The sequence below is a fragment of the Strongylocentrotus purpuratus genome, unplaced genomic scaffold, assembly GCF_000002235.5.
Source record: "Strongylocentrotus purpuratus isolate Spur 01 unplaced genomic scaffold, Spur_5.0 spur5_scaffold_3, whole genome shotgun sequence".
NCBI classification, from domain to species: Eukaryota; Metazoa; Echinodermata; class Echinoidea; order Camarodonta; family Strongylocentrotidae; genus Strongylocentrotus; species Strongylocentrotus purpuratus.
The window spans coordinates 31,501,366-31,513,913 of record NW_022145609.1 but is presented as its reverse complement, the minus strand read 5'-3'; the positions used below and the strand labels follow the sequence as shown (position 1 = coordinate 31,513,913).

At 38.5% G+C, this 12,548-nt stretch overlaps 1 protein-coding gene across 1 annotated transcript; it reads left to right on the top strand.

The window, feature by feature from the left end:
- Positions 1 to 853: 853 nt before the first annotated feature.
- Positions 854 to 11,379, top strand: LOC577563 (WD repeat domain phosphoinositide-interacting protein 4). Its single transcript, XM_030996878.1, has 10 exons — positions 854 to 950; positions 3,236 to 3,395; positions 4,052 to 4,126; positions 4,610 to 4,678; positions 5,413 to 5,536; positions 6,148 to 6,242; positions 7,336 to 7,538; positions 8,336 to 8,421; positions 8,892 to 8,993; positions 10,160 to 11,379. The coding sequence occupies exons 2-10, from the start codon at positions 3,350 to 3,352 to the stop codon at positions 10,386 to 10,388; spliced, it is 1,029 nt and encodes a 342-aa protein (XP_030852738.1). The 5' UTR covers positions 854 to 950; positions 3,236 to 3,349; the 3' UTR covers positions 10,389 to 11,379.
- The last annotated feature ends 1,169 nt before the right edge of the window (positions 11,380 to 12,548 follow it).

The window sequence follows — 12,548 nt, the reverse complement described above, 5'->3', positions numbered from 1 at the left end:
TTTCTTTTGACATTGCTTGTATTGTTACCACCTTCAATAACATGTAGTTATAATACTAATAATAGTAGTAATACATTATAATAATAATGTTTTATTTACCCAGGGTAGCCACTTTAGTTATGAAACTGCTCTTCCAGCGGGCCCTGCATAACATAATATGTTATTACTACCCTTCTCCAATCTAATATGCTGAGCGCCTAGCTAGAAGGCAGAATTAAGGTCCCATTGTTAGAAGTTTTGGGTATGACTCGGCCGGCCGGGATCGAACCTCCCGTTCATGAGGCGGGCGCTCTAACCACTGAGCCACCATGCCCGGTCATACATTGTTTATAGTTATAGAGTTATAGAGTTATAGATTTTTTTTTAACCAACAATTGTTAAAAGCTGTTTTTTGTTATAATTGTTTTTGAGGCACCTTACTTTTACAAGCTAGCTTATCCCAAGGTCTCCTTGTCTCTTCTTTTATCAATGTATAGTTTTCTTTTCAATGCATGTTGACATGTATGGATGTTTGCATTTTCTGCTTATGTTATAATGTAATTTTCAAAATGTTGAAAGAAAGATCAAATAAACTTACAACTTGAAACTTATTCTGCAATAAGTTCTTCCTATATCTTCAGTCTAGTTTTGCACTCAGTAGATTGCTATGATATGGATTCACAGTTTTTAATTTTGTGTTTATTTTCTTGTAATATAACAGTGTCTGTCTCTATGAAATTGCTAAAAAGAATAAAGGTCATATGGGGTTAGAGTTAGGGTTATGGTTAGGTTAGGATAGGGCAAGGTTGGGGTACTTGCATAGTTGCTGTATTGTTCATTAGAGGGCGTCCTGTTCTAAAACAAAAACAAAAACAATACTGCAGGAGAAAATATGTATAGACATCTGCGAAGTTTGTTTGGAAATAAAACGAACATCTATCGTAGAAGAGCAGAGAATTACCAATTAGAAGGTATGTTCTCTTTGAAAAAGCATTAAAGATTATCAATAAGAAACAATGAGCTAATTTTATATCTTGTATGGTCAATTTATCGTGTGATTGGAACCATGAGAGTCGACTGCAGGCACTCGTGACGACGCAACCAACAGGCTCCAGCGGGGCGTCTGGACCAATCGCTGCCGACGCTAATGCGTTGGTGAACACTGGAGTTTCGCTGGGTACACTCGTGCATTTGCAGACACGACAATGCAAACCTGGGGGCGGTATTCTGAACCCTGTGTTATCTCTAATATTGTTGTATCTTTGAAGATAAGATAAAGTTGGTATTTTGAACATTGTTGTAACTTTTGTGTTATCTTTTGTTGCATCTTTTCTCTCATCTTATCTGCTTATTGGCCGCGTCTGCGCTCATAAATTGGTGCGCTTGTAAGTTAGAGTCTAACGTTAAATGTGCGTAGACCTATTAATAAAGTGGCATTTTATCCTCATTTGCATATGCACACAGGAGATAATATGTTGAGATAATTGGTATTCTGAAAGTTGTTGCATCTTTTATCGTATCTTATCTTGCATGGTATTTACAACAAATTTACAACAGGTACTAGGTAGGGGGTTGTACGTTGTATCTTTCGTGGTGATATAATGGCGGCAATATTTTTTGCCCAGAACCAACTTTGTGCCAATAGACGAGTTAGAAGAAGATGTGTGTTGACCGGAAACATCACAGATGAGAACTTTCTAAGATATTACATGCTAGGATATGACTATTTTAATGCTTTCATCTTAACCAATATAGTGAAAGCGTGATTTGTCTTCATGATCCACATTCAACGGCGCATAATGATGACGCGCGTAATAAGTGCTCAAATAACTAATTACGCCCAAGATTAGTATGCGCTAGGCGCATCTTCAGATATGGCATAAAGTATTCCTATTGGTTGACCTACTTATCATGCTTATATAAAATAGATTTTGATTGGTAGGGTTCATAAAAATGGGCGTGTCAACTAGCCTTAAGGACTCCCTCGAAATGTTTTTTATGATATTATTCGAGGGAGCCTTAAACGGCACCCATAGGGTCCCACGGAGAGGTAGGTAAACAACAACTAAAATGTTTCCAAAATCACACTTTCCCGGACCGGAACAATATTGGACAGTGGCTTTGATAAATTTTGTTGTAATTGTAGTCCTAATTACCTCCTAAATTTAAAAATCGGAGGTAAAAATAATAAAATAAAAGCAATTTTCTTACCAGACCGATACAGCTCAGCTCTCTTTTCACGTGTACCGTGTGAATTCACGATCTCTACACAATGGTGATGACCTCTGACTGGCACTTCCGTGATTGTGCTGTGTTATTCAATGTTCAGAATACCACCCCTGTGCTGTGCGAGACAACTCAAAATGTCGGCCAATTCGGATACTTGCTTGATTGATGCTGTGTTGTTTTTGGCTGCAACCTTGTCTGTATGTGCACTAGTAATTAATGCCACTGTGTTTGTGTCTGTGTGTAGAATAAGATGTAGACTATTTGCGGTTTGTATTTCGACGGTCCATCTCCATGTTGATATCAATTGATTAAATTTAATTCATTGATTCTACAAGCACACGTTTTTCCAGAATTTTGTTTGATACTCTGACATCTCTGACTCTGCTACTGTACCCTTCCAATGACTTTCGACGCTAGTTCAGAAGTCTATCCAAACTTTCATCCGTAACTCCAGCGTGGAGATACCCTACTAAAACATACCCAGAATAGGTCATTTGTAGATTCTAGAGTCTAGGTCTAATCATCAAATGTCCAAATAAAGGGCTTGATTTAAAAGACGATATGTTTGTTACCTGTTTCGTGTCAATTTTCTTAGCTTTTTCGGAGCATTTTTCCTTAAAACAAAGACTTATAATATGCACTTTCTCACGGGATTCATGGCAAACTGCAGAACAATACAATTGCATACCGTTACGACGGTGGGGAGCGGGCGTGCGAGTGTGTTCAGTTAGCGACCGTAAACTAAGATTACAGTCCCTAACTTCGCGCGCACCGGCACCCGACTGTCGGGACAGTGTATGTATGGTATTGCGCTTTAGTTTGCTGTGAATCCACGCCGGAGTTATGGGTCAAATTTTGGATAGACTTCTGAACTAGCGTCTGACTTTTCATTATTGTTGGTACATTTAGTCTCTACCCATGCAAAATGTCTTAATTTGTGGTCTTTTCTTGATCTTTGCAAATTGCAAGAGCATATATCACCATTGACCACTTTAACACCATGACTTTGTTCATTCTTTACCTTCAGTTGGAAGGACTTCCACAGTGTAAGTTGCACATGATCAAACAGAAAAAGGTTTAACTTTGACGAGCAACTCAATCGCACCACCACCGGACCACAAGAACCCTGTTGATCATCGCCATGGCAACGAGAGGAATTCTGTCACTTCGATTCAACCAAGACCAAGGTGAGGCACTTTGCTAAAAAGCATCTTTTGGTGCTTTATTAACCCTTCTAAAAATGAACTACGATTGCAGTTAGCAATCTCAAATTATATAGCCTCCATTTTGTATGGTTGCAAGACTTGAATACACCCCTTCACTGTTAAGATCAACATTTAAATTTGCGAGTAAACATTGCGTCATCAATTTTTCATTGTTGCGTCTCTGCATGCTGCATCAAAGTTACTCGCAATGTTTACTCGCAAATTAAAATGGCGTTACTTGCAATTTAAAATGGAGCCCATGTCAGTGCATGGGACTCTTGTTAACGTAAAAGGGTGTATCTACCTATTGGAGATTTTGAGAAAATTTAATTTGACAGCAAGTATGCTTCATTTACGACATCCAGTATAATATTTAGTACAATATCCTCATACATTGCTCAACAGTTGATGGTACCATGTCAAAAGTTGCGAAATACATACAGGTGTACATATTACTTTAGTTTTAAGTGGATGGAAGGTGTACCGGTAGTTTGATGCTGCGAGATTTGGTTTGGTTATTCCTTTTAAATATACTTTCCCAGTAGCATTGCCCTGCAACCATGATTCAGTTCAATGTCATACTTTTATCGTGAGACAATCGTTTAAAAAGAATATCAATTGTAACTATTCCCCACCAGGTTGTTTCAGCTGTGGAACCGAGACAGGACTTCTTATCTACAATGCAGACCCTCTTGCTCTCAAGTTAAGATTAGGTGAGAACTATCAGCCTTCAGTTCACAGAGTAATCTTGATTTGGGATTTGCGCCTCTGTCCGTCATATTTTTCAGAAATTTTGCTTCGAGTGTCGGGGAAAGAATATATATCTAACATTTATAAGGCCAAGTAGAAGAATTGCTAGTTTCTTGTCTCACTTGTCCCAGTCCACTTTTTTTTCCCTCCTCCATCTGACTACATGGTAAGAAGAGGCTACATGTCATTCTTTCCTCTGAGGTATTTTGTGCAAGTGGAGCACCTAGGACTCACTATTATTAACTTCATTGTCTCATGTGTATAGCCCATTTGTTGAGATTTTTTCCTTGGGAAAGTTGTTTCCCAAAATATCAAAACTTGCAATCATGTATATGCATTATTTTTAAGAAATTAAAAAAAATTATTGTTTCAAAATTTATCATATCCATTGTATTCCTAATTGAAGCCTCGTCTCTAATGTAGCACTGTTCTGTCCTTTTTTGCAGACAAGGAGGATGTTGGGAGTGTTTGTCAGGTTGAGATGCTTCACAGAACCAATCTCATAGCTGTAGTGGGTAAGATTTCCATTGATGGACGGATGGATGGATGGATGGACAGATGAATTGATTGATTGATTGATTGATTGATTGATGAATGGGTGGATGGACAGATGGACACATTAACATGTATAATTACATGTAGATTGAAAGATTGATTGTTTCTCAATGTATGTATTGCATTAATGGACTTATGAATTAACAGGGGGGTCCCCGAACAAAAATTCAAACATGTAAAATTTTACTTAGGAAGGAGTATGGACTGATGTACATGCAAAACATGAAGTCCATCATGGTCAGGCTTGAGGGCTTGCTTAAAGGTTCTAAGGTTCTTAGATGCATTCTGCTCATTGAATGGTTTAGAATGGATATTAACACGTTGCTAATTTTCAAACCTGTACAATAAAAATTCATACCTGCAGATTTTTCATGTTTAAACTCCTTGTAGACCACCCTGCATTAATGAATGTACACATCGACAGATTGATTGGCAGAGTGAGGGATTGAATAATCAGTTTGATAGATAGATTGATGAATGGTAAATAGGGAAAGGAAGAGAGAGAGGGGTGGATTTATAGATGGATAATTATTTTGGTTCAGGAGGAATATTTAACTGTTGCTAATTTTCAAACCTGTATAATACAAATTCAAACTGTAGCTGTTACTTGTTCAAAGATTTTTAGAATAAGTACAAAACATGGCATGTGTGATACTTGATTCAATATTTTGCTTTGCACTTGTTCTACATCCAGCTGGAGGAGCTACCCCTAAGTTTGCAGAGAACACAGTTCTTATATGGGACAACCTGAAGAAGAAGTTCATCCTGGAATTCACCTTTCCTGCCCTGGTACTGTCTGTTAGACTTACCAGAGAGAGGTAAATATTCATTTTATTGTGATAAAATGATTTTGTAGTTGATTCCAGATTACTGCTTTTCATGAGATGATAAAAGATGATAGAGATTTATTTGGCTTCTTATCGTCTCATTCATGAGTTTGTGTGTCATGTCTGCTCATCTAGGTACCAATGAGATGTTGATAAAAGAAAAGATGACATAATGTGCAAATTTTTCAATTGTGTAGGAGTATTGAAGTCAATATCAGATCATCACATAGGCTGTCACCAGTTGTTTAAAGTGATGGAAAGTTATTCGGCTGGTGATGTTGGCTTGAAAATTCTGTGTACAAAGTTGTACATTTTCCTAACAAATTCACAACAGAGCTTCCTTTGTATCATTATATGAACTCAGTAGTATCTGTCATTCAGAAATATTTCGGAACGATCCATGGATATTATTAATGATTGTAATAATAATATGCAATTATATAGGAAAGTTCTTCAAAGAGTATGTTCTACAACTAATAGTGAATACCCCCTAATCATTTAAGCATGATATTTGTACGCTTATAATTTCTGACTTAATTTTTTTATTCATTCTCCATTCTCTTTTTCTGATGTTTATTTGTTATTGTTCTGTCTATATTCAGATTGATAGTTGCACTGCGGACAAAAGTCTACGTCTACAGCTTTCCTGATAACCCACAGAAATTGATGGCGATTGACACTCGACCAAACCCTAATGGTGAGTTATCATTATCATCATGAACTTTTTTCCCTGTTATGGGAGTGGGGGGGGGGGGGGGGGTTGAGGAGGAGGAATTGGCATTTACACTGTTGATAAGGGTGGTCTTGTAGCACAGTGCTTAAGGATTTTGTTGTGGAAGCTGAATTTCTGTGATTTGCACTGTATGAATCAGTGATCAAGTTCCTCGGAGAGGACTTTCAGCCATATGTTTTATAAAATGTATACAATTATACCTTTAGGTCAATCCCTCTTGTCTTACATGTTTCTCAGAATCCAAGTGGCCGTTTCTATGTTTTTCCTTCTTTTTATCTACTTGTCCATACCATTACCGTTGGCTTTCAAACAAATCTTGCAACTCAAGATCTTGTACTGAATGACTAATTTCTTTGTCCACATGGTGAAAGTTTTGCATGGTTGAGTACATGAACTTTTCTACATTATCTTTCCTTTTATACATCCTGATGGGTGTTTCACAAATATCTTCAGTTGAACTTAACTCAAAGTTGGACTTAACAATTATGGAAAGCCGTTGGCATCTATGAAAACATTTAGTAAAAGTTATTTTAAAAGGCATAAAATGTTGATTCAAATCATTAATATTTTCTATTACCAACAGGAATTTCATGTTCTTGATGTAGAATTTATAATAAGTCTTAAATACCCCAACATGTACAAATTTTCAAAATGGCGGCAGATTTGGAATTCTTATTGAATACCCTTTCCAACAATACAAATTTTGTGAAGATTGACCCATTAGGTCCCGAAATACAAGGGTTCAAAGGTAGGCACGCCACCCCCATTTTTGGAAAAATCTCAAAATTTGGTGGGCCGTATCTCCCAAACCCCTTATCCGATTGACCTAAAATTTTGGATTTGGTGCTGTGAGATCACACTCAACAAGTACACTAAGTTTCATCAAAATCAAAAATGGTCGGGTTAAAACCATTGGGTGATTTGACATGGAATGACCCAGAGAGTGAGAGAGAGAGAGAGGGAGAGAGAGGAAAAAAAATACGGGGGAGAGAGAAAGAAATTTTGCATGCTTTAGTATGCGCACATTTCCACATTATCTTTCCTTTCTTACATCCAGGTATATTAGAAGCATGCCCGACATCTGATCACCCACTGATCGTCTTCCCTGGTCACAAGTCAGGGAGCATCCAGTTGGTCGACCTCTCCCTGGCCCAACCAGGCAAGTCATCAGCTCCAATCACCATCAATGCTCATCAGGGTGATATCCACTGTATAGCCATCAACCAAGAGGGCAGTCTTGTTGCGACGGCGTCAACTAAGGTATGGAGTGATTTGTGAGGAGACAGGAGGCAGTGCACGGGAGCGATAGAGGCAGATGGGTAGAGAAAAAGAGAGAGAGAGGTGGGGTGGAAGGTACAAACTTTCTTTACAAAGGGAAAGAGAACCAGTTGGAATTTTTAATTGAGGTGTGACAGTGATAAGTTTTGTAATTCCGACATAGTTTTAATAGTAGCCTGTATGATTGGAAAATGCAAATTGTATGATTACTACTACTGCTAGGTTATTTGACTTGTTTTCAACATTTGTTGCAAAGAGTATCCTTTGAAGAAAAAAAACTGTAACAGTGAAGATAGGAAGTTTTGATATGAACCTTGCAGTGATATATAACAATCCTATTTGTTTTGTGCTTTCTTTGCACCAGCATGACACAGTTACAGTGTACCTTTGAATATTCATTTTATTTTCTTAAATAATGATAAATGAATCTGGATTTGTATAGTGCTTAATACGGACTACTGTCTCTGAGCGCTTTACAGATATAACATAGTCATCGGATTCATGTACCCACACAGTGTGCACAATTGGCACTCCCTGGGGAGTATTCCTACCTAATGGTCACTGTGAGAGCATATTTCAATTTCTATCACATAGGCTTTCGCCATTCTACCAAGTCCCCATTCTCTCCTGGGTATTGAGTGGCAAGTCTAGATTAATGTCTTGCCAAAAGACGTTGTCAGTAAAGTTGTCAGGGATCTAACCCACGATCATTGCAATTACAATCAATTGCTTAAACCATACAACTACAACATTGCTTTGGTATTGTTTATTCGTTACAGGGTACCCTGATCCGAGTGTTTGACACCCTCAACAAGCGTCTAGTCATTGAATTACGAAGAGGTTCTGATCCTGCTACTCTGTACTGGTAAGTGCTATATGAAAGTCACAATCAATCCTGGTAATAAGGGCAAATTAACATAAATATTATTCTCCTTCCCTAATGTTTTTCCAATACTTTACCAAATATCTCCCCTCACCTTCTATTCCTGTCTTTTGTGTTCATTATTTTATTGTGCTCAGAATGAGGATTTTCATTATTTCTTATTGTTCACATATGGAAATGTAGGTAAACAAAAATACCCATGTGGTTGAATGAATGAATGAATGAGAAGAGGTTTTGCACGCATGCTATTAACCAGCATACATCATCATTATCATCATCGAGTGTCTGTTTTTCTCACGCTGTGGGGTTTGACGTCTCATTGGATGCTCTCATGTCTTTCTTCTAGTGTCTCCTTCCAGGTCGTGTGAGGTCTACGTTTTTGAGCCCACAACCTGGAAGTTCATTGCTCTGTCAATAAATCAACTTTCCATTTATTATTTTTTCTGTTGCAGCATAAACTTCAGCAATGACTCTGCCTATCTGTGTGCTTCTAGTGATAAGGGAACAGTTCACATCTTTGCATTGAAAGATTCGTCATTGAACAAGAGATCATCGTAAGTGCATCTACAACCTAGATCTATCATTCTGTTGGGCGTTCCATTTTCTGAATGGATGAAGGGCGTGGTCTTTCAGTTTAACAGTATACAAATAATACACAGCAGTGAGGGCATTAGTAAAAAATTACCCACACAAGGTACCTTTGGAACAGTCTAACACACCCGAGGCGATATTTGAGGGTGTTTGGACCATTTCAAAGGTACCGAGTGTGGGTAATTTTACTAATGCCCAAACAAAACGATCTGTATTATTTGTTTTATAAGATGATGTTTTATTTGTTTTATAAAATGATGTTTTATAACATGATTTTACTAATGACAGGTCATAAGTAAAATTATGTGTTAGGCAAAATAAAAGCCTGGTCATGTGTACGCTCTCAACCAATCATTTGATTAGGATCTGCTTCATCATCTTATAAACTAGCATAATGACTGAAGAAAGATTTGTATCCTTAGCTAATTTTGTTAGTAATTTTGTATATTAATCTGTTCGTAGATCATCAAAAAGGTGCTGGAGCGTAGATTATTAAACAACATCTCATCTTATTAAAGAAAATTCATTGAAAGTACTGTAACTGTAATCACGATGTAGCTCCCTAAAGTGTGAAATAATCTGATCATAATCTTTTTTCTTGGTTTTCATAAGTCAAAATAAGTCTGTGACCTTAGATCGTTCCGTTCTGTTCTGTGGAGAACATCGATCCACAAGTTTCCTCGACTGTGTTCTGTCTTGGGCATTTGATTTAGCTTGGTTCCATTTTGTATTTCTGTCTTTTAGGTAGATATCTATTGTTCTCCTCCATTTTATTACTGGTCTACCTCTCTTTCTTTTCCAGCTGGCGGGAAAGAATGTACAACTGATATTGTCAAATGATATACATGTAAAAACTTTGCTGAAGGCTACCTGAAGATGCTTGATTGCAATGATGTTTTGCAAAGTTTTCATTCAAATTTCATATCTTGCTGCATGTTACCTGCCATACAGTGCGTCCCAGAAAAAACAAAACTGAGAAGTATCAATGTTTTATCATAACCTAATCTATGATCTACCTAAGTTATGATAAACCATTGATACATCTCGGTTTCGTTTTTCTGGGATGCACTGTAGGATAGAAATAAGCTTATACTTCGCATTCACTTTCTCTTATCAACCTTCCCTTCAGGTTGGCCAAAGTTGGACTATTAGGACCCTACGCTGAATCTCAATGGGGGCTCACAAACTTCACTGTCCCTGCAGAGTGTGCGTGCATATGTGCCTTTGGCCCTCAGTCGTCCGTCATCGCCATCTGCATCGATGGAACGTTCCACAAGTACGTCTTCACTCCGGAGGGGGGTTGCAATCGCCAGGCTTACGATGAGTATCTGGAGCTGGGAGATGACGATGAATTCTGAGGAGAAGCGAGGGGCCCGTTTCACAAATCCTTTTTACAATGACAAATGACAAAAATCAGTGACAAAGCTGCTGATAACCAATCAGAAGCAAGGGTTTCAGTAGCTTATAACAAAAACTGTCATTGGTCACTGATGACAAGTTTTGTGAAATGCCCCCCAGGAGCTACATTGTAAGGTTCTTTTCCACCTGCTGCTTTGCCACTGGAAGATCTGAGAGTGGTTACAGGTTTGGAGCACCATACGGGACGTAAACCCTTGTATGATCCTTGTTCAACAGTCGTCGCAGTTGCTGGCCTGCCACCTTTGCTGATAGGCACAGGCAACTAATTTGATACCAATATAGTTTCTTGAATGCATTGTTAAGGTAATTTGTACCAGCATGTTTTGGCTGTTTATAAGCACTCCAAACTATATTGCTGTCACATAAATGTCATTAATTTAGGTGACATTGTGAAATAATGAAATGATGCTGCTGATTATTCGAACTGTGAGACAAATCAAGAAGTCAACAAACTTGTATTTATGTGTGTTTGACCATGGTCTTTATTGATAGCTGATTATCATTATTTATCTCTTTTTCAATCAGACTAGTCAGTAAAGTAATCATAGTGAAAAGAATAACAAACGGCAATGAATGCAAATCATTACTTCGAGCATTATAATGTCAAGAGCGATCTGTAAGGAATCATTAGAGGACCCAGCCGGGTGACAAAGTAATATATTTTGACTAGCCGTAACAATTTGTCCCTTCGCCTTGCACTGCGATAAAACCGCAGTGTGAAAACGAATGGAGCTCCCCCATCCCTTGCTGATAAGCGAGTGAACTGTGTACAGTCCCTGGTTTTGCACAGACAAGATACACATTATGGAGTATGTAATTCAAGGGTGAGCGAAGATGACTTCCCGCCTGAAACCCTGAGCATTACACACGGCATATGCCATGCAACCTCAGCTTTTTTTTTGCAACAGAGCCGAGATTGGAAACCGAAAAAAGAACAAACAAATACGCAAAGAAAAAATATATTCAAGCTTAAACTTACAATTTTTTTTAGATAAATATAAACATCTCTCCCTTTGAAAATATGGACAAACAAAAATATAGTGAAATTTATCTCCTATATCAGTGGACAGGCAGAGTGTGCACAGCATATCACAATGTATGAATATTTACTATTTGTACCTCTCAAAATTCTTGACCAAAAATTAAGTATTCTACCCTTCACATGATTCAAAATCAAACCTCGTCCAGTTTCTCCATAATCCATACAATCTGGAGTATATGAACCTACAGATAATAAATTTCGGAGGAATTTCGTATCTTTGCATAACATCCTTGTACTCGATATCCCGCAGCTGTCTCTTCTTCCGAAGTAAAGCGATGCGGGTACCCCTTCTCACAGAGCTCACAGGGCCACGATTAGGCGGGGCTTTGATGATTGAGGCCTGCCAACACGGTGGTTGGTGCCGATGTCGGCCTTGCTGAGAGGTACACCAGCCTTTGCTGATATTTCCGTTACCACTGCAGTCAAAGATTCCCAATCTCTTTCAGGCACCGCACGAAAAAATGTATTATCCCGTCTGGAATATTGTTCAACATCGTCGTACCTGTTGTCGTGGAGCTGTAAAACAGCTTTGGTTTTTTCCTCTGATATGTGGGTGGTGGTTGCAATCTGTGTTGACAAAGAGTAGATCATGGGCAGGACGGCAGCCACAACAGCCTTCACGATGTCGCCGACCAGCTCCTTGCTGGAATCACGAGTAGCAGCGGCAGTACCCCTTCCACGTGGACGATCAGGAATAAGTGCCATTGCACTAGCTACCACATCTTCGATCTTGGAGGTGATATCAACATCATCTTCCACGGGGAGAGCTTGAAACTTATTAGCTACCTTTGCCATTATCCACTAGATTGTCTGCTATTTCCAATGTAAAGGCATTGGTAATTAAGTAGACTTTGGACAAACCAGCTTTCTTTGATATTGTTGCCATTATGTTGCCAAGACTATTTTTCCCAAGTGGAGTCTTCTTATACCAAGGTCCACAGTCTGGAGCAGAAGTTTTAGGGGTCTGGAAAAGGCTGTCGCTCTTCTTGCTTAGCTTTGAATGGTACTTCTTGAAGGACTCAATCATCCCATAATAACCCCCTCCTCTACGTCAAAT

What these genes read in the sequence shown, in the direction of transcription:
- LOC577563 (XM_030996878.1), top strand. Translation starts at nt 3,350, where the DNA reads ATGGCAACGAGAGGAATTCTGTCACTTCGATTCAACCAAGACCAAG. An exon ending in CAATCTCATAGCTGTAGTGG is followed by an intron (nt 4,679 to 5,412) that starts GTAAGATTTCCA and finishes TTCTACATCCAG; the next exon opens with CTGGAGGAGCTACCCCTAAG. An exon ending in TTGCGACGGCGTCAACTAAG is followed by an intron (nt 7,539 to 8,335) that starts GTATGGAGTGAT and finishes TATTCGTTACAG; the next exon opens with GGTACCCTGATCCGAGTGTT.